The sequence below is a fragment of the Cupressus sempervirens genome, chromosome 1 (genome assembly GCF_028749045.1).
Source record: "Cupressus sempervirens isolate cs-2001-9-10 chromosome 1, ASM2874904v1, whole genome shotgun sequence".
Classification (NCBI taxonomy): Eukaryota; Viridiplantae; Streptophyta; class Pinopsida; order Cupressales; family Cupressaceae; genus Cupressus; species Cupressus sempervirens.
In genome coordinates, this window is record NC_143118.1 from 766,142,963 (window position 1) to 766,168,378 (window position 25,416).

General features: G+C 34.7%; 1 protein-coding gene across 1 annotated transcript in view; it reads right to left on the bottom strand.

Annotated features, from left to right (window-relative positions):
* Positions 1 to 25,416, bottom strand: part of LOC149580147 (calcium-dependent lipid-binding family protein) — a 321,232-nt gene that overhangs the window by 83,794 nt on the left and 212,022 nt on the right. The window contains exons 37-45 of the mRNA XM_089789740.1: positions 3,610 to 3,713; positions 3,080 to 3,375; positions 2,876 to 2,960; positions 2,337 to 2,648; positions 1,727 to 2,122; positions 1,239 to 1,554; positions 819 to 977; positions 514 to 677; positions 90 to 279 (exon numbers count right to left, since the gene is read on the bottom strand). Coding sequence (XP_089645866.1) covers positions 90 to 279; positions 514 to 677; positions 819 to 977; positions 1,239 to 1,554; positions 1,727 to 2,122; positions 2,337 to 2,648; positions 2,876 to 2,960; positions 3,080 to 3,375; positions 3,610 to 3,713 — 2,022 coding nt within the window. The remainder of the gene's footprint in view (positions 1 to 89; positions 280 to 513; positions 678 to 818; positions 978 to 1,238; positions 1,555 to 1,726; positions 2,123 to 2,336; positions 2,649 to 2,875; positions 2,961 to 3,079; positions 3,376 to 3,609; positions 3,714 to 25,416) is intronic.

Consider the following 25,416-nt stretch of genomic DNA (forward strand, 5'->3'; position numbering starts at 1 on the left):
CTATCAATTCCAAACAGTGTTCAAAACATATCTCTGAAGACAGTAAATCGGAAGAAAGGACATTATTTATGTCTCACAAGTACAACCACCTTTTCAAGCTCCTTTACAATCCGTGCCTGTTGCTCATGCTCTACTTGTCTCTTCCAAGAAAGGGTTGAGCTAATTAATGTTTCCACATTTGCCGATGTAATGTTCAAGTTGACTACATTTGTTGCTGTGATTCGAATACGCTTGCCAACTCTCAGTGGCAAATCAGGATTGGCAGCATATGCTTCATACCTGTATTTTAATAAATAATGCTATCAGATATAAGTTGGAACAAAGAGAGAAATCTTCCAACTAATATAACAAATCATGCCAGGGAAACTCTGATTGGACCAACACACATTACATTCCCGCTAAGTTTTCTAAAGCAATAACATTTGACAATGTCTAAAATTCCAAAATTAAAGGGAAAAAAAATAGAACTGCCATTTCACATATTCAAAAGAGTAGCATAGCCTTCATAATTACTTGAAAATCCCATCAAATGGTTCAATTAGTGGTTCCCATGCTTCCAGCTGAGTATTGAAACTTGACGCAGCCACTGATGAAACTAGTACCACATTTAAAGCCTCCAGTCGACCATGTGCAGCAAGGCTTATATTTGTCATTGTACTATCAACAAGAGGTGTCATCTGTTGAGAATTAAAATGGACTACATTTAGCAATATGCTACACTAAACATAGAAACTACTTTAAACTAAACTAATTAAGCATTTACGACTCCATCAAAAAAATTCTAAAAATAGAAACTGGCCAAGACTTGTCATATTTACCATTCCACATAGATTATCTATAACTGATAGTGATAAGCAACCGATCTTTACTTCAGCATTAAAGTTTTCACGCAATTTGGGCTTCCCAGCCTCCACAAGGCTATATGCCATACGATTAGATGGTCTCTTCAGTTCGGGTTGTGCAACAAATGTACTGGCCTGTAAAATAAGCAGATAATAAATATTGCTTCTTTTAGAGAAAGTTTAAATGAATGCTAAATTTATATTAAATATAAAATGGTGAAGACGATACAAAATGCAGAAACTGTGTATGCAAGAACTGTGGAAAGTTACAGAATGTGATGCTGCTACACACTTCCCTTCTTATACAAGAAAACACACAAAGCTTTGACTAATCCCTTTGTCGAGTTCCATTACTAACTCATCTCAAGATGATATACAACTATAATCTTAACAAACCTGATTTTCAACCCTCCATAGACTGCAATCATGTGATCCCCTCAGACCTGAGAAGCTCCAAACAGCTTTTTTGGACATATTTGCCTGGCTTACAAGGTCCATTCGTACACATCGGAAAGAATCTACAGGAGCAGAAGCCCCTAATCTTGATGCTATACAACCTAAACTTACGTAACCAGGAGGAGCAATTGGTATCCAAATGAAGAGATCCTCACCACTCTTTCCTGACATCTGCAATTGCTTAAAGCCAGTGGGTTTTCCAAGACATCCAGAATCATCATCGCGTAGCACTACACCTAATCCTGGTGGGTCCAATCTAGATTCATTCAAGAAAAAATATTGACATGAATCGAAGGTTCAAGCAAGGTATAATCATCAACCAAAGAAAATAACTTTTGTTTACACAACTTAAAATTATGATATACAAAGGAGTACACCACTGATTGAAAATTATCTGTTTTAGAGTAAATAGGGAAATAAAGAAATACCCTTCAACTATACTGTCACCAACAAAAGCATAACCAGGAGGTGGTATAGGTCGCCAAATGGAAACAGCACGCTTGATTTCACTGCCCTTGTCCCACCATATCAGTTCAAACTTTGGAGTTGATATATAGTAACGGCCCAATCTTGCCATAGAAAGTGTTCCTTCTGATCGAGCTGTGCTAGGTTTACCATCTGAGCTGAGGTTGTTTCCAATATTTGATTCTGAACTGATATCAGAAGTTGATATTTTGGAAGGCACACCACGTTCATTATAATTTCGACGCAGTGTTTCACGCAGATCACACACAATAGACTTGGGGGGAGGCTCTATTGATGTAAGTGCAAGGAAAGACCCAAATACATTTTCTACCCGCCAAATGCTGAAGCCAGTTTGGTTCCTTTCAATAAAAACAAATAATGCATATACTAAGCAAGCAATGAAATTATATAGCTACCAACATAATATAACTCATACGAAAAATATATCAGATACAATATATAATATATTATTTGAACAGCACTTCACATGCTAACATGTGACTTAAGTTTATCAAACATTGACCAAAAGGGAAAAATTGAAATACAATCTAAAGAAGGGATCAACTTTATTACCTTGAATTTGGGGGAACATAATATATACAGTCAGAATACATAGTGGAAGTTAAAAGATCAGATCGAATGCAATAAACAACACTATTTGATGGAGGGGATTTGCCAATCTGTGCCACACAACCAAGTACAGAATATCCTGAAGGTGCAATAGGCAGCCATATAGAACACCCTGACTCTCCATCAGGCTTCTGTAACTCAGGTTCCAACCCCACCATACTATTGAGTGTCCAAATCAACTTGAAACCAAGAGGTTTTTTTACACGGCCATAAGTATTACTGACTGCCATTACAGCTTGTGATGGAGGCACAGATCTGCAAAGCATGTCAAGAATTATGGGGACATAATGTGCTTGATTCATGAAGTGAAAGAGACAATTATTACAGAAATTCAAATAGGATATATCTAAGAGTGTTCATTTAGTGCCCACTAGATCTGACTGGCCAATGGAAAGGAACCTAATCAATGCCACAGACAAATTAATGGTTTGATCTGTAATACAACACAGACCACTTCACCTCTCCAATAAGTAGATACATACCCTGATGTGATGCAATCACCTAGAATAACATAATTTGAAGGAGGACGGGGCCTCCAAAGAGTGATGTGCTGGTTAGAACCATTTCCTATTACAAAAAGACCACAAATGTCAACAGAAACTTGGAAGAGAAAATTATTATAATACACATTTTCTACTTGCAGGTAATATCACAGGATCTACTGAATAAAAGACTAGACTACTGACCTGTTCTGTCTACCCATATTCTATCAAAATGAGTGCAAGAAGATATAACATTTGCATTTCCAAATTGTAATGCTGCGACAGCCTCATCTTGCAACCGTAGTAAAAGGCGCAAAATACTGAAGGAAAGATGAACATAGATATCTGTTGTTATGATAGAAATACTAGTCTTATCCTGAACACAAGAATATTCGCCCGATATGTCTACAGGATCAAGCATAGCAAGACCTGAACCACTTTCAACTGTAAGCCCCTTGACAAGTCCACGGATCCATCTATCATTTTCCTTTGCAGCATACCTGTCAGGAAGTAAAAAATGGCCCTAGTATTAAGTAAATAACTATACCAAATGTTGAATTATATAACTACATACCTCAACTTCAAAGAGTAAAGAGCTAAGCATATATCTGTGTTTTATTAGGGATGTGAGAAAATGGTATGTGAATAAATTCATTTTTCTATGTTAAATTATATTATAAAATACATCCCTTTTCAATTTATGCATGTTTGACCATAAAGTTCATGGTACTAACATTAAATTGAAATCCATTTTGGCACGGAACAACTTCTCTCTAGTTAAAATAATCTCTGATGACCATTTGGTGCTGTCATAGAAGGTTAGCTCCGGAGCTACTGCCTGCAAAATCCCACAAAGAAAGATGGTTACATAGATATATAATTGTACACGCTTCAAATTTGTAAAATGAAATAAAAATAAAGGTATTAACTTAGATTCTAATTCCAAACCCAACTGCGAACCACACTGAGTTATGAAAACAATTTTCTCAAAACTCTCATTGAGTGCACACAAAGGGATTCGCTCAAGATTTTGATAATATTTGGATGCTCAACTCAGTAGCAAAAATTTAATGATTTTGAATGATAAAAAAGACAGTTCACTTGCATGAAGATTTTGTGACTAACATTTACATGTGAGAAGATGAATTTATAGATTATGATGGATCAAAGTGATCAAACGGATGGTGGACAATTGATCAAAGATCAAAAGTCAATTTGTTGGGGAGTGAGCTTGAGGAGGTCAAAAAGTTAGCTGACATTAATGAGGAAAATTACCATTTTGAACTCGGGAAGGATAACACTGAATTTATTTATTCATTAATTGTATAATTAGATGACAAAGTTTCTAATTTGTTGAAAAACTGATGAAGGGACTGTTACAAATTTTATTATTAATAAATCGACAATTAGCTCATAGTAATTAATTGTAATTATTTACTTAAGCAAATAACACTGCATAGTACTTTTGAATAAAAGAAGGAAATATTCAACTACAATAATGGCACAATAAAAAATGATAATTAGAAGAATTACTTTAGTGCCTATAATAATCATTAGAAATTCAAAAAAATTAATACCCAATGGAAGTTCACATTTAATATATGTGAGAATGTTTCATAACCTCTAGTCCATGCTGATAAAGCATTGGACTTGTTCAACTGAGATTAAAATGAAAGCCCTCAAATTAAAGTTTAGCATTTCATTTTCCAAAACCTGGCATAAATTTTAACCACACTATTAACTGTCCATTACTTTCTAAACTCGCACTTAAAGCCTCATTTTTAACAAAGATACTAGGTACTAATGTGGAATATCTTGGTTACAAAATTTTGATGTTTGTCTACTTCAAAAGGAGGTAGAGCTAATTACACGTAAAGGACTGCATACAATAACTGTAGCATTCCCACTGATTTATTTACCCATTTTACATTAGAGGTTAAATGGTTTGTCTGGATGAGGTGTTCAATAACTTCATGTGATGACTTATTCTCTTCCATACAAGTTGGCTTTAATCTCATATTTCTCCTTCATAGGTTGCACAATGACTTTACTTTGCCACTCCATACTCCTAGTAAATAAGGCTCCCTGTTCCTTAACTCCTTCAAAAATTGAAAAGGTCGAATTGGTATACCATGTACGCAAAACAACTATTACTCTAAAGTATTAGTTCCACTTAGAGGAGAAAAAACAAAGAAAGAACCACCATTAATTGCAGTTAATCACAACCTGCACTGGGCCAGTTTTTTTAAGGAAAAGTACTTATCGAAAATCTTCTTGTATTTTCTGAAAAACAGCTCTACTCACTTATAAACACCAATTTTCCAATTTGCTCTTTCTTTACCTTTTTTCTCTCCAAAATAAAATAATCCAAAGCACAAGAGAACAATAGGATCTGTATGTCAGAGATTTCAAAGGACCATCATCATCAATCAATGAGGCTGACCTCAATCATTGTCTTTCCAGTTTTCCACCTTTCTTTTGACCTTCAAGCTGCCATACAAAAATGATAAGGTCCGAAAGGGAATTTTTTGCTCGAGTTCAGAGTTTATAACATATTTGGGCTATGATTAACATTCAGAACTTTTAAACTTGACATTTTAAATTTACAGTATAGACTCAAGCCAAATGGTTATGGTTTAACACTATTACTGGATTTGTGCACCCCCTGCTGAGTGCTCACCCACATGCACCCGATCACATCCTGAAATTCAGTGCCCAGATTTTCACTAAAAACTTTTAAAAGGTGAAATTTCACTTATATGATTAAAAAAAATAGCATTATATTATTTTTTCCCACAAAACCCTGAAACAACACTTTATGAGGTCATTCATTGTTAATACATATCATTTGGTCTCTATTTTGGCATTTCGAAAGGCAGGTGATTAATTTTGAAGATGACAATTTGTGGGGTGCGAGATAGCTTCCACAAAGGAGATCTAAGAATCTAAGATAAGAATTTGACCCTATTCTTGAGTCTTTTAATGATTTTTTTAAGATTTCGATGAATCTTTGCAAGTTTGGGATAAAAAAATTCAAGTTTTTTCGTATCTTTTTTCTTACGAAATAAAGAAACATGTTTAGCCCTCTTTTGCAATATTTGTGTATCTTTTATTTTTTTCACTTGAGTGCCTGTATTTCTTATTTTTTTTCTAATTTAAATTTATTTCGTTTCTTATAATAGGAAGAAATTCGATTGCAGGAACAGCCAACAGTCAGTAGGTGGGGAAGGAGCTGATAAATTCAAAATTGATAGAGCATCTCCTATATGGAAACATACCACAAGAAATGTACAAGTTTCAATAGGTGGGCGAATATTTGGAAGGGTATTATTGTAATACTAAACCCTAAAATACCTCACATTCTCAAATGAAACTTCACTTTATGGGCCCTACTAGTAAACGGATTGGAATGTGTCAATGTCCATCCAAATAAGAAGGGCTTGTCTCTTGAATAAATAATAAGATTTATAATAGAATTTATAAAAGAACAACGGGCTTATAGATTAGTCCTAAGATCAAAACAAACTGCATATACTAGTGGAGATAGACAAAACAATGCATTTACCAATTGATTCAATCGCAACCTCCAAACGTACATTCTTGGTTATACTAGAAGTGGAAGATGAAGGTGCACAACTTACCACCTGCAAAAGAGGTCCATTGGTAAAGGTATTTAAAATGAAGGCAAGAGACATTGCAGAACAAAATATTGCACATTGCCTCTATTCCAATGGCCTTCCTTTCAACTAGGCGAGATCAACATTGTTGGCTGAAAATGGTGTTCGCAATCAATAGTGCACCAACTGATTTCACGAGTCTTGGGTTTGAAAAGTCCATACCACCTTGTTGGAAAGAGAGGGGAATGCTAGAGAGACATCCCTTCAACCAGTTAGAGATTCTTCGATTGAATCAGGTGTGTTCATTATTTCCAATGGATGGAAAGATATAAGAAACTGTCCATTGATTGATGTTATTATAGTGTTCCCCAAAGGGGCAATGTTTTTTAGGACAATTGATTGTGAAAGGGAAGTGAAAGATGCACATTTTTATTTCCAAGAGCCTCACCGAGTCCGTAGAGACAATGAGTAGTGAGAATGTGGTCCAAGTAATCGCAGGCAATGAAAAAAATTGTAGGGATCCAGAAGCTCTGGTTGAAGGTCGATAAGAGCACAGTTTTTGGACACTATGCACCTACACTCCCTCAACTTAGTGATGCAGCAAATTGGCACTCCAATAGAGTGGGTGAAACAAATATACAAAGAGGACAAGGAGATCCAAATGTTTATGATGAACCACCAAATATCACAATCAAAAATCAGATATTTCTAGAGATTGGAATTGTCAAAGGTAAATAGTAAATTTAATTTAATTGTTTAATTTTGATTATGTCAGGTTCATTTATCAACTTTTATATAAATTTGCTTAATATTTATTTATTTTTAATGTGTTGTTTAAATATTGATATTGTTATTAACTTAGGTTGCTAAGACCCAATTTGCATCTCATACTATTTTTATGAGATGACTTTTCAAAGTGAGAGATTTTGAAGATTCGTCCTTTGTTCTTTATATGAAGAGAGATGACCTACGAAGAGACATGTTTGATAATATGAAAAGACATGCAACATGTGAGGAGACATGCACTTGGAGATATTAGAAGACTTGCATTTAGAAAATGAAGAGACTTTCAGTTATGATATGAAGAGTTTCTTGATTCAAGATGTATATGATTGCTTTGCATGATTAAAATTGGTATTTAGTTAGAAGGATTGTACTCAAGCCTCTATTATTTAATAAAAGAGATATTTTTGATGTAGTTGGGCTTTCCCCCTCAAGTTGGAAGGTTTCCTCAGGATAAATTGTTGTCTTAGCATTCTTTATTTCGTTTATAACTTTATTGTTGTTCATCTTTATTTCTGGGTAAAACATTAACATGGTACAAGAGCAAGTTAGATAACAACATAAAAGGGAATTTGTCTTGTTCATTAGTTCATGTATCTGTTGCAGATTGCAATGAGTATTTTGTAAGAAATTTTAATGTATTCAAGTTGTAGCTTTGATAGCAATCATATTTACCTGAAATGCTTGCGGACAATTCTCTAAGATTCTTCTACTTTTCTGCATTGTACTAATCAAGCTGGGTTATTATTTGTTCCTATTTATTCATCTTATTTGTAAGCTTCTTCTTCAACAGTCGAGATATTCTCTGCATTGTTTTGTTTGCGTCTCTACATTTATCGCTGCTTGTGTTTGGTTGGATTTTCAGTTTGGAGTTATATTCCAAGAATTCAAGGCAGCCTATCAAAAGGATAATGCACTAGAGATGAAGTTGATATTGAAAATACTTATTACATAAAGGGAAAGCTTGATGAGTTGAAGAGGAAGGACTTCTTTAGGGTCATTGAGATTCTGAGGGAGCTTGTGTGGCAGATAGAGAGTTTTGAGTCCTTTGTAGAGGATCAGCAAGCTCGTGTAGCAATGTGACCACAAACAATTCTTGTTTAGTCAAGAATTGAAGTCTTCTATAATTTATTGTGATAATTTAGTTGTGAGAATGCTACTCCCTACAGAGAGGGAGTTTCAACATTTAGTTCTTATTATGTACTGTAATGAGCTCTTCCCTATGAGAGAGAAGTTTGAAGTGCAATCCCTTTTTAATGAGTTCTTGTCTGTAAGGGAGAGATTCAAGGTGCAATCCATTGTTAATGAGTCTGAGAGGGAGAAATCTGAGGTACAATCTCTTGTTAATGAGTTCCTCTCTGTGAGGGAAAAGTTCGAGGTGCAATCTCTTGTTAATAAGTTCTTCTAAGAGGGAAAAGTTCAAGGCACCATCCCTTCTTAATAAGTCCATCTCTGCAAGAAGAATTTGAGCTGGAATCCCTTGCTCCACCCTCTACGAGTAGCTATGGGATGCACCCTTTGGGAGTAGCCACAGTGGAAGTCATTCGACTCCATGACTTAGTTTCTTTTATTTCACCCTCTTGGAGTAGCCATGGTGAATGTCATGTTGTGAAAATATGTTATGAGAACTTTTCACTGATTCTTCATTGCAGCTTCTTATGCTTGTCATGTTAGAGATGGCAAGACATATGAATATTCTCTCTCTTGCTAAGGAGTGTTGAAGTTTTATAGTTGTGAGAGAGAATATCTATCTTAGATAGTACGTCATGGTTTCTTGAGATTCATCTAATGTTCTTTATATGAAAAGACATGTGACATGCAAAGAGACACATGTTTGGAAATATACAAGACATGCAACACACAAAGAAACATGTGTTTGGAAATATGAAAAAACTATCATTTGAAAAATGAAGAGACATTCACTTATGATATGAAAAGACTCTCAATTGAAGATATATATGATTGCTTTGTGTGATGAGTGTAGTATTCAATTAGAAGCATTGTACTCGGACCTCTATTATTTAATAAAAGAGATATATTTTTGTTGTGTCTAGGTTTTCCCCCTCAATTTTGAGAGTTTTACCAAGATAAATTTTTGTGTCTTGGTGTTCTTTATTTTATTTATTGTTTTTTATCTTTATTTTTGGGTAAAACATTAACAAGAGATGCATTGGGTCAAATGGTTATTTGCAACCAATGGAGTGAATGGAAGGCTTCACATTTAGAGGTCCCAAAAAGTCAAGTCATTGGTCTTGAATGACAATTGGTGGGCTCATGTGGAATATGAATTGGAATTCACCGAGCCTATCATGACTATGCTTCAATTTCTTCATACAGATACACCTTGTTTGGCAGATGTGTATGATGGCATGGTCACAATGGCAAAGAAAATAAAATTGGCAATACAAAAACATGAGAAGAACTAATATAATGTAAAATCTCCTACAATAAGTGGAATCAATCATTCATCATTATTGGGAAAAGATGACCACCCCATCGCACCTCCTTGCATATACCCTGTCGCTGAGATACTACAGCAAGAAAGTACTTCCTATGCCAATGAGATTAGCACCATATAGAGATGAAAAAGTTGTTAATGGGTACAAGTGGGCATTTAGTAGACTCTTCCAAGATGAAGAAGTCGAGAAAGAAGTTTGGCAAGAATTTGACAAGATTTCCTCAGGAAAGTTATACTCCAACAACTATTAATGACCAATAACACATGGAAGTTCATGGTGGCACATCCATGGTCAAAAAATTGGGTACTCCACCCTCTTGCAATTAAGATCCTCTCCCAAGTTTTTTTTTTCACCACTTCTATTATACAATTTAGTATTTAACATTCTCTAATTCACTTTGCATTTTTATTTTTATTTTTGTCAAAACCATATATATTCAAGTACCCAAACCAAAGTAACGAGAATCAAAATCGGAACGGAATCAGCAAGGCCGGATCGAATCCCGAATCGGCCATGAATCAGAATCGAATCTTCTACGAATCAGCAAATTTTAAAAACCCTTAAAATTTAGAGATTTTAGCAAGTTAAAACTTATTTCATGCACCCTTTATTGAATATAACTTAGACACACTATAACATCATCAAATAGAATCTAACATACATAAACAAGGAACATAAATGATAAATCCATCACATATGTAAAATATAAAACAAATAGAAATCATACAATCATAATGAGTCATGACATAGATAGATATAATTATAATTGTTGTCACATCATAAATGTATGTAAGATGAAGATCCATAAAACCAATGACATCAATCATAAATGCAAGATGAAGATCCATGAAACATAGGTCTATCTATAAACAAAATGAAAAGACAAGTCTATCTTCTCTAGCTCTAGCTCAAGTCTATCTCTCACTTTTCCTCTCTTTTTGTCATACTCAACAAATAGAAGGTCCTTTAAAGTTATAAGAAAGAGAAATGTGAAAAAAAATCATTAAACAAGTTGCATTTTTTTATGTTTTTAAGTTGCCCAATTGGGCTACCCAATTTTTCCAGCCAATTCATGGTGATTCATGTTGATTCATGTGATTCATGGCGATTAATGCCAAGCAAGAGTCAATTTGATTCACTAATTCACAAAAAATAGCCTAACTTGAATCAAACTACCGAATTGCATGAATCACGTGAATCGACATGATTCTCATTACTATGACCCAACGCATCCAAAACGCCCAAAAAAGCTTTTCATGTATCCACATATTCACTATATATTTTGAACAGCTCAAGATCCTACAAGTTCCAAATTTTCTCATCCTTAGCTTGCTATCAGTTCCAACAAGAAATCATACTTTCTTCAAATGAACCATAACTTCATCTCCCACTTGGTAATCCATGTCTCCTTTTTCTATCTGCCTTATCCTTATATTTCAAATTCATCTATTCCAAATGAAGTTTAACTTCCTCATGCAATGACTTCATAATATCAACCAATTCTTCTGCTTCGGTACTTCCCCTCTCCTCATGGCTAATATCCCTTAAAATTGTAACTCCCTTAGGATTCATACCTATGACCATTGACCATAGTTCAAAATAGCTCAGATATACCTGCAATAAGTCCACTTATCATGATATCTTTTTGGCTCCTACGAAGTAACGTGAACTTATCTCGAATAAAACATTGCAGTCAAGTTTCAAAATATCATAGATATCTTGGTAAAATATTGGTGATAATTCTTTATTTTATCACAATACATAGCAAAATTATCGCCTGTAGCCCAAAAACGGGAAAAACACATTTTTCTAATTGGAAAAATAGATTTAGAGAGGATAGAAAGGGCAAGGAGGAGAAAGAAGGTTCGGTCAAGATTGGAAAAATAGATTTTTAGCTAGAAAAAAAAATAGGTTCCCAATATTTTCCTAAGAAGTTTCCAACTTATCTATAATATTTACTGCTATCTTTTTTGTCCTTGGCAATAAGTTGTCGATAACAATATTCTAAATTATGCATGTGACAATCTCAACTGATGTCTTTCATGGGCATTTCTATTCACAAAATTGTTATATGCAAGTTTTACTTGTGCTAAAACCAAATCCTAATTACTAGGCTTATCTCCAACCAAACACCTTAACAAACTACCCAAACCCCTCTTCACAACCTCTTTTAGTCGATTAGACTATTGACGAAAAGTAGTCCATTAGTTAGTTTTCATTTTCTTCAAAAGTGTACTCTACAAATAACAAATAAACTTGTTGTCTCTGTCTAAAACTACACTCCTTGGTAACTAATGCAATCTAACAACCTCCCTAAGAAAAAATTCAACCACATGCACCACATCTAAAGTCTTCTTACAAGCCATGTAATGTGACATCTTAGAAAATCAATCCACTACAACAAATATAGAATCATTACCTCTTTGTATCTTAGGCAATCCCAAAACAAAATCCACAACAATGTCAACTTGAGGCTTACTAGGCAAAAGTAAAGGTGTATATAATACAACATTTTGACTACTACCCTTAGCTACTTAACGAACTCTACAACCTTGAACAATTTTAAATATCCTTATAAATTTGAGGCCAGCAATCTCCCTTGCTTATCAAACCCATTGTTTTTTCAATACCAAAGTATCCATGCAGTATTTCACTATGCTTTTAGTTTTTCTTAATTAGATTCTCCCTCATTAAACTTCAAGTATGCACAACTAAATTCCTTTGAATAAAATGTCAACCTATATAAATAATCCAACTACTTGCTTCGATCAACTACAATAGGATCCTTACAAGCTTTTAATGGTTCTTCAAAATTAAGGTCAACTTCATACAGTCTTCAATTCATAAAACCCACGAAGTTCTTACTCTAAGCACTTTTTAGAGATTTGTGATGGGACAATTGTCCGTCCCTTTTAGTTGAGTCGGTGCTGGTGTCATACCCTCCGCATTTCTCCGAGGACTTAGAGTCAGTTCCCACCGGCTTCGTTTCCAAACGGATCATCATTTGACTAGAGATGATCGGATCTTCTGCCTTTGTACTTTATCTGAGGCTGAGACTGCGACCCATTTCATCTTTCAATGCCCCATTTATTATGAGATCAGAGGCAGGTTCCACTACTTATTCAGAGACTATAGATCCCTTTCGGCCTTTTTGAGTTATTCCAACCAATGGTGTTTAGCATTGTACCTCTGTGATGAGACTTCACAGCTTTGTGATCTCACTCTTTAGTGCATGTTTCCTCAAAGCCAGGCCTCAAATCAGCTCATCACCGCCTTCTTCCCACCTGTGTCCTCCTCCAAGGGCATGAAGCGGCCGCTAGACACACCCATCTTTGAGCACAATAAATTTGTTAGAGCTCGTTCTGGTTTCACCAGACAGGGATACCCTTTATCTAGGGTTACTCAAAGACGCTCCCAGGCAAGGATCACCCTAGGCCTTAGCCTTCTGTGTTAGATTTCTTTGTACCAAGAAAGGATAGTTAGTCTTTCTCTTGTTTGTTGTCGTTCCATTTCTTTGCTTTTGTTTCTGCTCTTTTTCGAACATCGTGATGGAATTCTAAAATTTTGGCAAATTTTAGAGTGCCAAACACCATGTCAAGAGGACAATTTTGATCTAACCCACTACTTATATTCAAACAATATACTTCAAGATACTATAAGTCATGATGAGGAGAATGCCACAGTGGATTATCTGGGACGACTGCAACACTTGATGCCTTATGTATCACATGTAGTTGGGAGAGAATCTGAGGCAGCAATTTCTCATCGTGAAGTTGAAGGACAAAATAAGCAGTGAAACATTGGACATTGATATGGCTTGCCATCAAGTTAATATGAACATAAAACATGGACCTGAAGTATGCAGGTAAGGAAAGCATATGAAGTCAGCAATCATTGAACATTGATAACAGTTATGATTTCAGCAGGCATGATCTCTCAGCTATTATATATGCTTCTTGCTCATAAGGTCAAGTAAAAGCAATACATTCAATCTGTATAATAAAAGGTTACAGCTTTCCTTGGAGGACTTGATTGCTGTGATTTATATCATGATATTCCAGAGCACCATTTATTTCAGAATTTGGTGGACTAAAGAAAGCCTACAGCATATGATGTTCTGACGTATTTTGAGTGGTGTTGGACGAAGGCAGCAAGGCGCTATGGTCTTGGGAAATTAAAACAATGGAGTGGAGATTCTCTTCTGAAGTTAGATCAACTTCCAAACATTATAAACATGAGCATAAGAACAACCCTCAACTATATACAATCATGAAATTATTTGTGACAGAGGCTGAACCAGGAAGTCCAAATTTGAAATGATTGTTTTACTAGATGGAGTTGTCAAAAAGCAATGCAGTGGCAGTCGCATATATATGGCCACAGTCCTATGTGACTGCTAGTGTTATTTCATGCATAACAGGTGGACTGAAGATGATGACCATGGGAGATATACAAAACAATCAGTCCAATAAAGAAACACACACATCAAATGTCATTCTCAAGGTCTTTGATTATAAAGAAAAAACTGAACAACTAGCATATCTGCAGAGGAAAATATATAGACATGAATTGAAAGGCAGTCCCATATAAATTATTATTGTAACTCTGCAAACTCTTGTCTGAATATCACCATATGTCTACACAGTACAGGGAATGAGGGAGGAAGAATCGTCATTGAATGGAGACCTAAATACACTTCAGATTATTTGATGATTTTGATACGCTAGGCATTAAAGGATGAGGACACTTGATCTTATTTCCCGCAGTTAGTAGAGATGGCTGAGAAGTTGATATCTATCAGGAAGGCTTATGTGGATGGCACACTTTGAGAGCAGATGCAAGTAAGAGGATAATCTACCAAAGATCTATTTCAGCAACCATTCAACAAACCTCAGGGAAGTTCTCTTACGAGTATTCTGAGCTCACTTATGGAAAAGACTGGAGCTTCTACTACAACATCCTTACTCTCTGTCCCACCTGTTAATCAGTACCTTTCAAAAGCTGCACTATCAGAAGCACAGGATGCTCAGGATCCAATTGGCACTCAATTTAATTCAGAAATTCTCAGGGTTCGTCATGAATCTGTTCTCAATGCATTATAAAATGATTTGCCAAGACAATACACATCATGTGGGATGCGCTTCAGATATCAAGAAGAGCACAGCCATCACATGGATTGGCATGTGTCTAGAAACAGAACCATTTCAAAGAGCCGCACGCAAAAGTCTCTACAATCCACATCTTGTAAATGGTTTATGAGCGCTACAGAATAGCTCAAAGGGACAGACAATTCGGCAGCTGAGGCTGTTCCTGCCTTTTCTCCTATGGAAATTATTTGGGATAATAAAGACGATGAGGTATTTGCAGTTCCTGTAGATGATGATCAGAGTGTTTGTGTACTTTGTGGAGAACTATTTGAATTCTTCTACAGTGATGAATCAGATGAGTGGATGTATAATGGGACAGTTTACATGAATGTCCCTGGTGGAAGCACAGAAGGCATGGGCGGGTCTCCACTGGGTCCTATCGTACATGCTAAGTGCAGGTCAAAATCTGCAGGAGTTAATTTTGCAGATTCTAAGGAGAGATGAATTCCCACTTGGCAATAAGAACCAGGAAGGATGTTTGAGCGTGAGTGCATATCGTGCCCAACCAAGGAAGGATGTTTGAGCGTGAGTAATAGCGATCAGGCAATGGAAATATACATATTCATTGAGTGCCCTTCGAACGCCTTGTTGTCATGAATAATACATGTCATGCGATTATGTTACAAAAATGCTACCAGGAGTTTTGGATGCTGAATAATTTCATCAAATGCCCACAGAATAAAGTGATATACAAAAGGCAAAATATGTAACAAGAGACGCAATGCGTCATAGTTCCTGCCTAATGCATAATGGTTGTAGAGGTGTAGATGAGTGAGAATCTAAATTAACATTATGAATGCATTAATTTCTGCCTAGAAATGCACTTGTGATCTGATAGGATTGCTCATATTTTGTTGTTAAATTCTTGTCCTAGAAATGCGCTTGTGATCTGATAGGATGGCTCATATTTTGTTGTTAAGTTCTTGTGCTATATTATTATATCTTTGGACATTTAAGCCCAAGAATAAGAGGCCAAAGTCCCCAATATGGCACTAAGTACTTAATATCATACTATGATTAATACATATGCTTTAGACAAATTTGCACCTTCTACATTGACAACTTAAATTATGTGCAATGAGGAAAGATATCCATACCAATATTTGAATTATAGAACTTGAAGAAGTGATGAAGCATTTGGAGTACCACATTATATGTTTAAGCATACCATGCATGCTACTAGACAACCATAAGTAGTTGGAATAACTCCCCCAACTATGTATTATTCTCATCTTGATTATCAAATGGAACTCACACTATTTTTATTTAATCATTAGCACTAGACAAAAACTAGGATAGAGATATTGATAGAGATAAATATCAGTATACAACAATAACAACATAAACATTTATGCAGAGGAAAAAATGATAGATAATATAGAGGAAGAGGAAGAGAGATAAAATAGTAAGACAGAGTGATACCAACATAAGTTGTGTGTGAGAGAGAGAATTAAATATAATTATTTTTCTTAATAAAATAAATAGTCAAAATAAAATCATGGTTATAATAAAAAATTAAAATATATTATATTTTAATTAATGAAACTAAGAATTTCATTTTTATATTAAAACTCACATTTCTATAAGAAAAAATGAAATGTATTGGAATATAAAAATATTTTATAAGTAAAACTAATTGCTTAATTTTACACAATCAGAGAAGGTTTACTATTTAATGTTTTGTATTTCCAAATTTTTCATAAAATTAAGTAATTTTTAATTATGAAATAATATCTATATAATTTAATATGTACATTTGTAAATAATAAATAGATGTAATACATATAAATTTGATGTTGATGAATAAATATGATGTAATAAATAAGAAATAAAATATAACTTTTTTATTTTAATACATAGTTTATAAAAACCTAATAATAATTTATATATCTTTTAGAATTGAATTATTTCTATTTTGTGGTTATTTCTTTAGTATGTTTTTTGATATAAAATATAATTATTAATTTAATATTAAAATATATATTTAAGTTTTAAATGTATTTAAACTAAATGATAAATTGTTTAAATAAAAAATATTAATAATAATAAATAATATAATTTAAAAATGTAACATTGAACACTATTATAAAATATAATTTTAAAAAATATTGTTTAATTTATTTTTATAAAAGTAAAATAATATTAATAATTTAACTACTTTTAATAAAAAAACAAAGTTTTAAAAAAATTAGAAATTCAAATACAAAGATATAACATATTGAAATTATATTAAAAAGACTTATTTATTTTATATATATATATATATATATATATATATATATATAATTTGAGCTTATGCATTACATGAAGTTTTAGGAACAAGTTAGATCAAATAGTGAAAAATAAACATCAATGTAAAACTAATAATAAATATATTTAAAATAAGAAATTAAAAATATTCAATAGATTGTGATAATTAATATTGATTAGACATGTTGTGTGAGGTGGAAGATAAAATAATTGAAAAAATAAAATCTTATCAACTTGTCACAAATGTGGAAAAGACAAAGTTATAATTAATACATTCATTAATGCAAGATGAAGTTGTTAAAAAATATTTGTATTTTTTTGTTGAAGAAAATTAATTTTCTCCCCCACCAAAAATAGTATGGACCAATAGAATGGATGAAAAATATGATTTATAAATTAATGGAAAATTACAAAGAGATATAAACATTTGAAATCTCATATAATCTTTTAAATTCTTGGATTTGATTGGTGAATGTTAATGTCATATTTGGATTGACATGAATGCATAAGTATTCCTACCTTGGTAGGAACTAAGAAGATGATACGAAAAGAATTAAAGTCATTAAAAATCTCTTTTAAAGCTACCATCTTGTTAAAAGGAAATTACTTCTGAAAAGGTGCGATTATTATAAAAGGGATGAATTATAATTTCGAAAGATACGATCCTTTATTCTAAAACGACATCACATTTGGAAGAGATATTTATTAAGGTTTAAAATTATTTGGAAGGGGGGAGTAAGAAAAAAGATAATCCGAACATTTGTATTCTCTTAGGAGAAAAGTATTCTTTTTTTTTTTATTGTATGGAGGAATAAGGGGTCTATTATGATTTTGTAATATAAAGTCCATTATTTTATTTTATTTTTAAATAAAATAAAATGTCTTTTGTTTATTTTTAAATGGCGTGGAGATTTAAACTGCAAGCAAATCGTCCTTCGTAATTACATTTTAGAATTCTGTATATGATTTTGATATCAGATAAGTGGACATGATCAATTAGCATTTTAAATTTGATCATCATAGGTGTTGTGAGATATTAAATTGTTTCCGTACCTCTGTCCAGCTTGTCTCCCTGCGGAGTTAAAGTTCAATCTAGACTAATTTAAGATTGCATTATAATTGGCATGTCGCATCTGGATTATTAAAATTATTGGCAGTATAAGTGCATTAAACATTATGAAGTTGTATGTAAAAGTTCACTTAGGTTGACTCTATCGCCCGGATGAGCAAAGGCACTGGTTTTTTATTTGAAGTCAAAAAATCTATATATTCCTTCTACAAGCATAAAATTCATTATTTACAGAATTTATACAAAACATTCAATTATCAAATATTTAGCATCCAGTTTTAGTTTTATCGAGTTCAAGGACCTTGCCAGTCGAAGAACTCCAAGTTTAAATTTTCTATAGAAAAACCTTGAACCGGGTAGCTAGCGTTTGAGGTAAAGGTTAACCCGCCTAGGTGTAGCGGAGCCAGAAGTGCAAGGAAATTGAGAAGTATTCCCGTTCGTTGGCCAAAACTGATTGAGAAGTCCTATTGGAGAAGTGGCAAGCTCTTGGATTTCCAATCTGCGGTTTTGGGAACCAACACATCGTTTGGTGCTCTTGCTAGGTTAGTTTTCTCCCTTGTTGTATCTTTCAGTCCCTTAGACCCTTTGTTGGTCTTTTGTCAAACACTAATATCTTATCTTATCCCCTTCTCAATGCATCAACTACCTTGTTTGACTGTCCACTCCTATGTTTCAACATAAAAGTATACAAGAATTCAACCCATTTCATGTCTTTGGTGCAACTTTACCTTGAGTGGATGACGCTAGGGGAGGGGTTGACAATTCACATGTGAACGAAGTTGTAAGTTAAGCACAAGTACATAGAGAAAGAGCGAATACACCCAAGTTCAACATGTGCATTTTTGATTGAACGAGACAGATGGTAAAGACCCTAGAGAAGTAGAAACTCCCTAAATGCACAGGGGATGGATTAGTGACCCTGCCCCAACTGGAAAACATTTGCGACCATATGGGAGGCCAATGGAGAAGATGACCATAACCATTGGTTGAAGGAATTCCTAGTTAACATACATTAAGTCGCCATTAACTAGTACATAGATCTACTGAGAACATACAAAATATCATCGGATGACTAGATGAGGCATTTGAAGAAGAATGCAAACTGCTACAACATGACAATGAGGTCGTAACAGAGATCTACAATATGAGACAAGGATAGAACAAGACCATACAAGCCTACAACAATAAGCTAAAACAACCCCCAAATAAATTGGAAAACTAGTCAATGGATGGACTGAAAAAAGGTGGTTCATTTAAGGACTAAATTTGTCCTTGTGGTAAAAAATGAAAGTAGGTACTCTCTCTTCCTACATGGACATCTATAACTGCGCAATGGAGATTGAGAGTGAGAACAAGATGTCCAGAAAGAAAAAAAAATTTAGTAAAGACAATACGAATGAAAACACAAATCCAGAATCCAAGACCGTATAAGCCCTTACAAGGGATATGATGTAAATGGTGAAGGAGATGAGAGCCAAGAAACAAGTTATCAGAAATGGAAAAGAATTGTAGTGTATTGACTATAAGGTCCAGGGCCAAACCAAGGAAAACTGGTTGAAGAAATCCATATGCAGCATTTGCCAAGCATTAGGATAGTTTATTAAGGAGTGCTTATACAACCTTAAAGCAAGGAACAACCAAGTGCTCTTTGCTTAAGGAGAATTGGCTAATCCGCCTACAATGTCGACCGAGCATACAAACTCTAATGCCTTCTCGAGTGGAAATCACAACAACCAATGAGGAAACAAAAGAAACCAAATTAATAACAACATGCCAAGAACTCGCATCCAGTACGATGCGAAGGGGGGACCCATGATACAATGTTGGAGATGCAACAAGTAGAGACACTTCGTCTGAGAGTATCAAAGCAAGCAGGGAGGTGGATGTATGTTGTGCAAACGGTGTGGTCTTAGTAACCATGAGGACATCGACTGCCTCGAGCAGAAAGGGGTGAACATGTTAAACATTACAAACCCAAAGGAGGTGTTGGCAACTACTAAGCTACAAGCCAAGAAGGCAACGTATCTAGATCCCCTTATGGAGAATCAAAGGTCGACACTAAGAAGCAAAGAGAAATAGAGGAGGCATCATTGACCCTATAGGGTGAAGTTATTAAGGTAGAGGAAAGGAACGCTAAAGTGGTAGCATCTCCCTCTAGGAGGAAGGGATGATAAGAGACATAGTGCCAAGCACCACCCAGGATGCCTCCATTTCGGCATTTAGAGCATTCTATTAGCAATTCTTAGCAGAGCTAGAGGGGATGGTGATAGCAGAATGTGGGCTAGCAAACCTCACTAAGTAGTTTAACATAGGCCCTAGGCCCCAGGCCCCATCACAATGAAGGCAGACAAGCTTATAAGATTTATGCAGGAGTGTGAGCGGGATTTCACTAAGCACCTCACAACTTGAAGATGGTCCTACAAAAATATTGTAGAGATGTTGGATGAATGGGGTAGACCATACATTCCAAAGAGTTAGGCAGGTCTGATGAGTATCCTCTACAACATGGAGTGGATATTCCAAGATACACTCCTTCAGCTCTAGCGAGTGACCTAGATGACACGCAATGTAGAAGAGGAGACAACTATGGCATTCGGATGAGAGATGGTGTAATGTCCCCATTTTTAGCAGGTTCCTACAGTTGGCCAAGTTCACCATAGCGACCCTCATAAGTTGACAGGGCGTTTTGGGGGTCTCAGTTATGGATTTACTATTTTTAGTAAGTTTATTTGTAGTAGTTGCTATTTTTGGCAGCGCAATGGATGGCTTGGCAGTTGGTCATCAACTACAGTTAATCTAGTTAATAATTGCATGAGCTCTTATTTATTTATTATTTATTGAGTTGCATTAATATAATAATGTTGATATTATTATAATAATGACTTTAACAGATATTCCTAAAAAAGAAAATTGGAAAGTTTCTAGTGTTGAGCTCTTTTGGGAAACTTCCACAATTTCTGAGGTGGAGTTTTATGGAACTTTTGCCAACGAAAGCTTCTAAATGAGAGCTCATTCCATTGGGAAAGACACACTTGATTATATATTTGATTTTGTGCCTTTGTGGCTTTTTCCTTGGTTCTTAATTGTATGCCCTTGCTGATATATAAGGGTTTGGAAATTCTTTTGCAATTTAGCTGCTGAGGTATAGCTAAATTTGCCCAACTTCTCTACTATTCATCACTATAGCTGAGAAGTGTTTTCATTCCACTGCTAAAGTATAGTGGATTTAATATTTACTGGCACTTTCTCCTACTGTTGTGTGTTGTGGCTAGGGAGAGGATTATTTCTAGATATTTCTAGTTATATAGCAATTGATCAAACTTTCTCCAACTGTGTGATCTATGTCTATGGAGAATTGTGTGAAGGAAGAAATTTATCATATTTGAAAGGGAAGCAGGCATGAGAATTTGCTATCAGATTGACTGTGGCAAAGAAGTGAATCGGCAGGAGAAGTTAGAGCTGCCGACTGTTTTTTGGGAGCAGCATTTTGAGCTTCCAGGAGGCTAACTGTGAACCAACACCATTTCCCTTGGTCTGGACGACATCCATTAATAGGTCTGCAATTCTGGTTCAATTACGTGGAGATTGCCCAGTCAGCAGCACGTGATTCAGCAACCAAGGCGACCAGAGTACCTGCGATCTGCTATGTAGGTTCAGCATTCAGCTTGGAGCATTGATGGCATACCACTTTGGATATCATGGCACCTTCTGCACTCACATGGTGATCAGCATATGCGTTTCTCAGTTTGCAATTCACTAATTCAAGCGGAATAGATAATGCTGATTGTGCCAATCAGGTTCTAGTGGTTCTTTATCTATTTCAGAATTTTATGAATACAAATGAATTGAATTTTCAATCGCATTTGTGGTGGTTTCCTGCAAATTAAAAACTGCTCTTCATAGATCATTTGTTGTGTTTTTGCACCTCAAATATATTTTCCATCAGCATTTCAATTAGAGGAAATAAATTCTGGAAAATTCTGAGAGTGTCATTTTGCAATATTGTTCATTGTCCATTCATATATGTCTTTTAAAAAGGTATAGTTTTCAAAATCAAAAATAGAAACACAAAATCCAAACATTTTCTCATTTTCAACCAGCAAATTTGTGGAAGGCAAGTAAGGGTTTTTACAGATGGCCTTGCAAGTGAGAGTGGTTGAGTTGGAAAAAAAACTAGCTCAAGAGAAGATAAAATTGAGCAGGGAAGGAGTAGTAGTTGATAGTAATCTCAGTAGCACTAGAGAACACAAAAAACGATTTGATATATGCACTCAAGTTGATGAAGGTAGCACGAGAGAAACATTTGATAGAAAATCAAAATCTCCGGCTTCTCTGACAGCAGCTCTCATAGCCGATGTTCTCCACCACTCCAGAGACATCTTCTTACCCTTTGTCATTGTAGATTTTCTTTATTATTTACATTAGCCATTTTGTTTTGTACTCTAGAAAACAACTTTTTTTTTTGAAGGGGAGAGAGCACTGACGTTGGTCACAATTTAGTTAGTATGAATAATACTTTATATTTTGATTAGTCGTGGAAATGTAATTACAATTGGTTCTCAAATAGTTGCAGGAACCAAAGACTAGTATGCCCAACCAAACATAAGGGTGCTCTATATGTGTAATCTGGAACCAAGAATATGTTACTTTTGGATACAACATTACATGAAATAAAGTTTATCATTCTTCATAAATTATGTATATGGTGTTTATTCTAGATTATTATGTTCCTTATGTTATGGTGTGAATATCCATGTTTACTCTATGTTTAAAGAAAATAACCATAACCCTGTAGGGAGTAAAAACTTGTCTCATATATTTCAAAATTAGTTGTACCAGTCTACAAGTACCCCCATCCAATGGTAACTATGGGGTGTAGTAGATTTTGCATTTGCACAATTAGTAGAAATAGACATCTAAAGAAAAATATTCATTCAAGGGGAAAATATGAGACAACCTGATTGTAGATATTATGGTATCAAGATAAAATTCATATGATAACATTAAAGGGGGGTGTTAGAAATTAGAGTTTAACATTGGTTATTGAATAATAATCAATAATGTAAGGGATTATGTAATAATACACTTTAGTTAATAGTTTGTATTTAGGTGGTTTTGAATAATTAGTATGTTGGATGGCTTTATAAATTCATTAAATGTAAAAAAATAAATTGTGCTAAAGATGAACAACTGAATTTGCATCTTGAGCCTTGTTTTCTTTTTCTTATTTTCAATATAGTTTAATAGCACAAAGTCCTAATCCAATGAGGATTTGGCCATCTTGAATTACGAATTAAATGATCATACCACAATTCGGGGAGAAGCCATGAGATACAAGTATCAAATTCACATTTTCTGGCCGAGGAACCTCCCAGAATAATTGTTTTCTTCAGTTTCATTATGTGATCTACGTTGTTAGTTGCCCTTTATTACAAATTTGGGAATCTAGGCCTCATCGAAAGACTCCAAATTCTAATGGCAACATTCAACAAGCTCAAAATTTATATTTTCTTTTTCTTTTTTTTCAATTTCCTATTTCTATAAACTATCTCCCGTATGAAATATGTTCATGCTAAATATTTAAGCATTCTTACTTTAATAAGATTTTCCTATGTTTTTTTGTTGATTTTAAACCCATTTATTGAATTTCATTTTTCCTATGATTTTTTGTTGATTTCAAACCAACTAATTGAATTTCATTAAATATCCCATTTTCTTTGTAAATGGAATGCTACTTTTGTTTCCATTTCTCATGTTAAATAAACTTCCAGCAAGAATATCTATTCTTTAAAATGGACCCAACATTGCTACTTTCATTGTTTTAATGTTCAAGAATTGTGTGTCTGTGTGTGTTATTATGTACCTTTAAAGGGAAAACACAAGGAAAAAAAAGGAAAAAGCTATAGAGTCTTGAATGAGAAAAGAACATAAATAGAAATACAACTACATGCTACAGTACATGATCAAGAAACTAACACAAATCGTCAAGTAGAGAAACAAAATTTCCCAAGACAAGCATAAGTTGAGGAGTACCCAAGATATTGGAGACAAGTCTAATCAAATATCTCTATACAGGCCTGAAATGGTTGAATGATTGAAAAATGATTTTATAGGCGCTTCTAATATCTATATTTTGAAATCAAGTAGAATGTGATTTTTCCTCTAGCCTCTTATTGCTAGAGAGAATTCAAGAGACAGTATGAGCCCTACCTCTTCTAACATGGCATATGATTTCTGTTGTCCGGCAAAATGGGTAGTTAGGCAATTACCGATGCAAACACGATTGTGTCATTTCATAAGCACCATTTTGGATATTATAATGGTAGCTTTCACTTATGTATTTGGCATCAATCATTGTATGGAACATTGCTATGTACGGAAAGCATTTGATGAATGAATAGTATTTTACTTTGTTATTACATGTTTATTTCCTATTGACCTACGGGTTGAACATTTGGCGTCATTGCCAATTTGAATCCGGAGTAGTATGGAAAGCCGAAGATAAATGGGAATAACCGTACAAGACAACTGGAAAACGAATGAGGACAACGAAACAGAAATTTTGGAAGGTGAGCACGAGGCAGCCCAGAACTTTCACATCCTATACCGCGTAGGCCTTGAAACCTTCGTACGGACAGAAGCCAGTGAGAACGAGATTACGCCAAACAATCTCTGGGATGCTACGCACGCAAGCCCAACCGCGAACAAATTTTTAGATCAACTCCCCTGTCTGATTGCACAAGCCTACGTGGCACAGAAGAGACGCAGGGAGGAAGTAGAATGCAAAGAACACCATCAAGAGACCCTCAAGAATTTCTATGAAGAGAGAAATGCACAGTGTTGCAAAACGAAACCATGAGCTTTTGAGCCGTGGAACCAAGAGCACTTGAGTCTGTAATTGTCGCTTGAGTCGACACATGATGTATACAGATTAAATAATTAAAAGAGTGTTTTGTTTTGTTTTGTTTTATAATGGTATATGTCAAATGCCCAATCTTTTAAACAAAAATAGGAGGATGTTGATGAATTACAATCTGTGCGAGGGGATTTAATCCAAGTTGAGCAAAGGCGACGGCTAAGACAACTTGCCGAAGATCGAACTAGAGGGCACTCGGACAAATCACCAAGGGTGATTGAAGGCAACCACGCAGAAGACACTGGAACTGTTGAGGGGTGCCACAGTTCGCCAAAACAATGAGTACAAAGCAACGAGGAG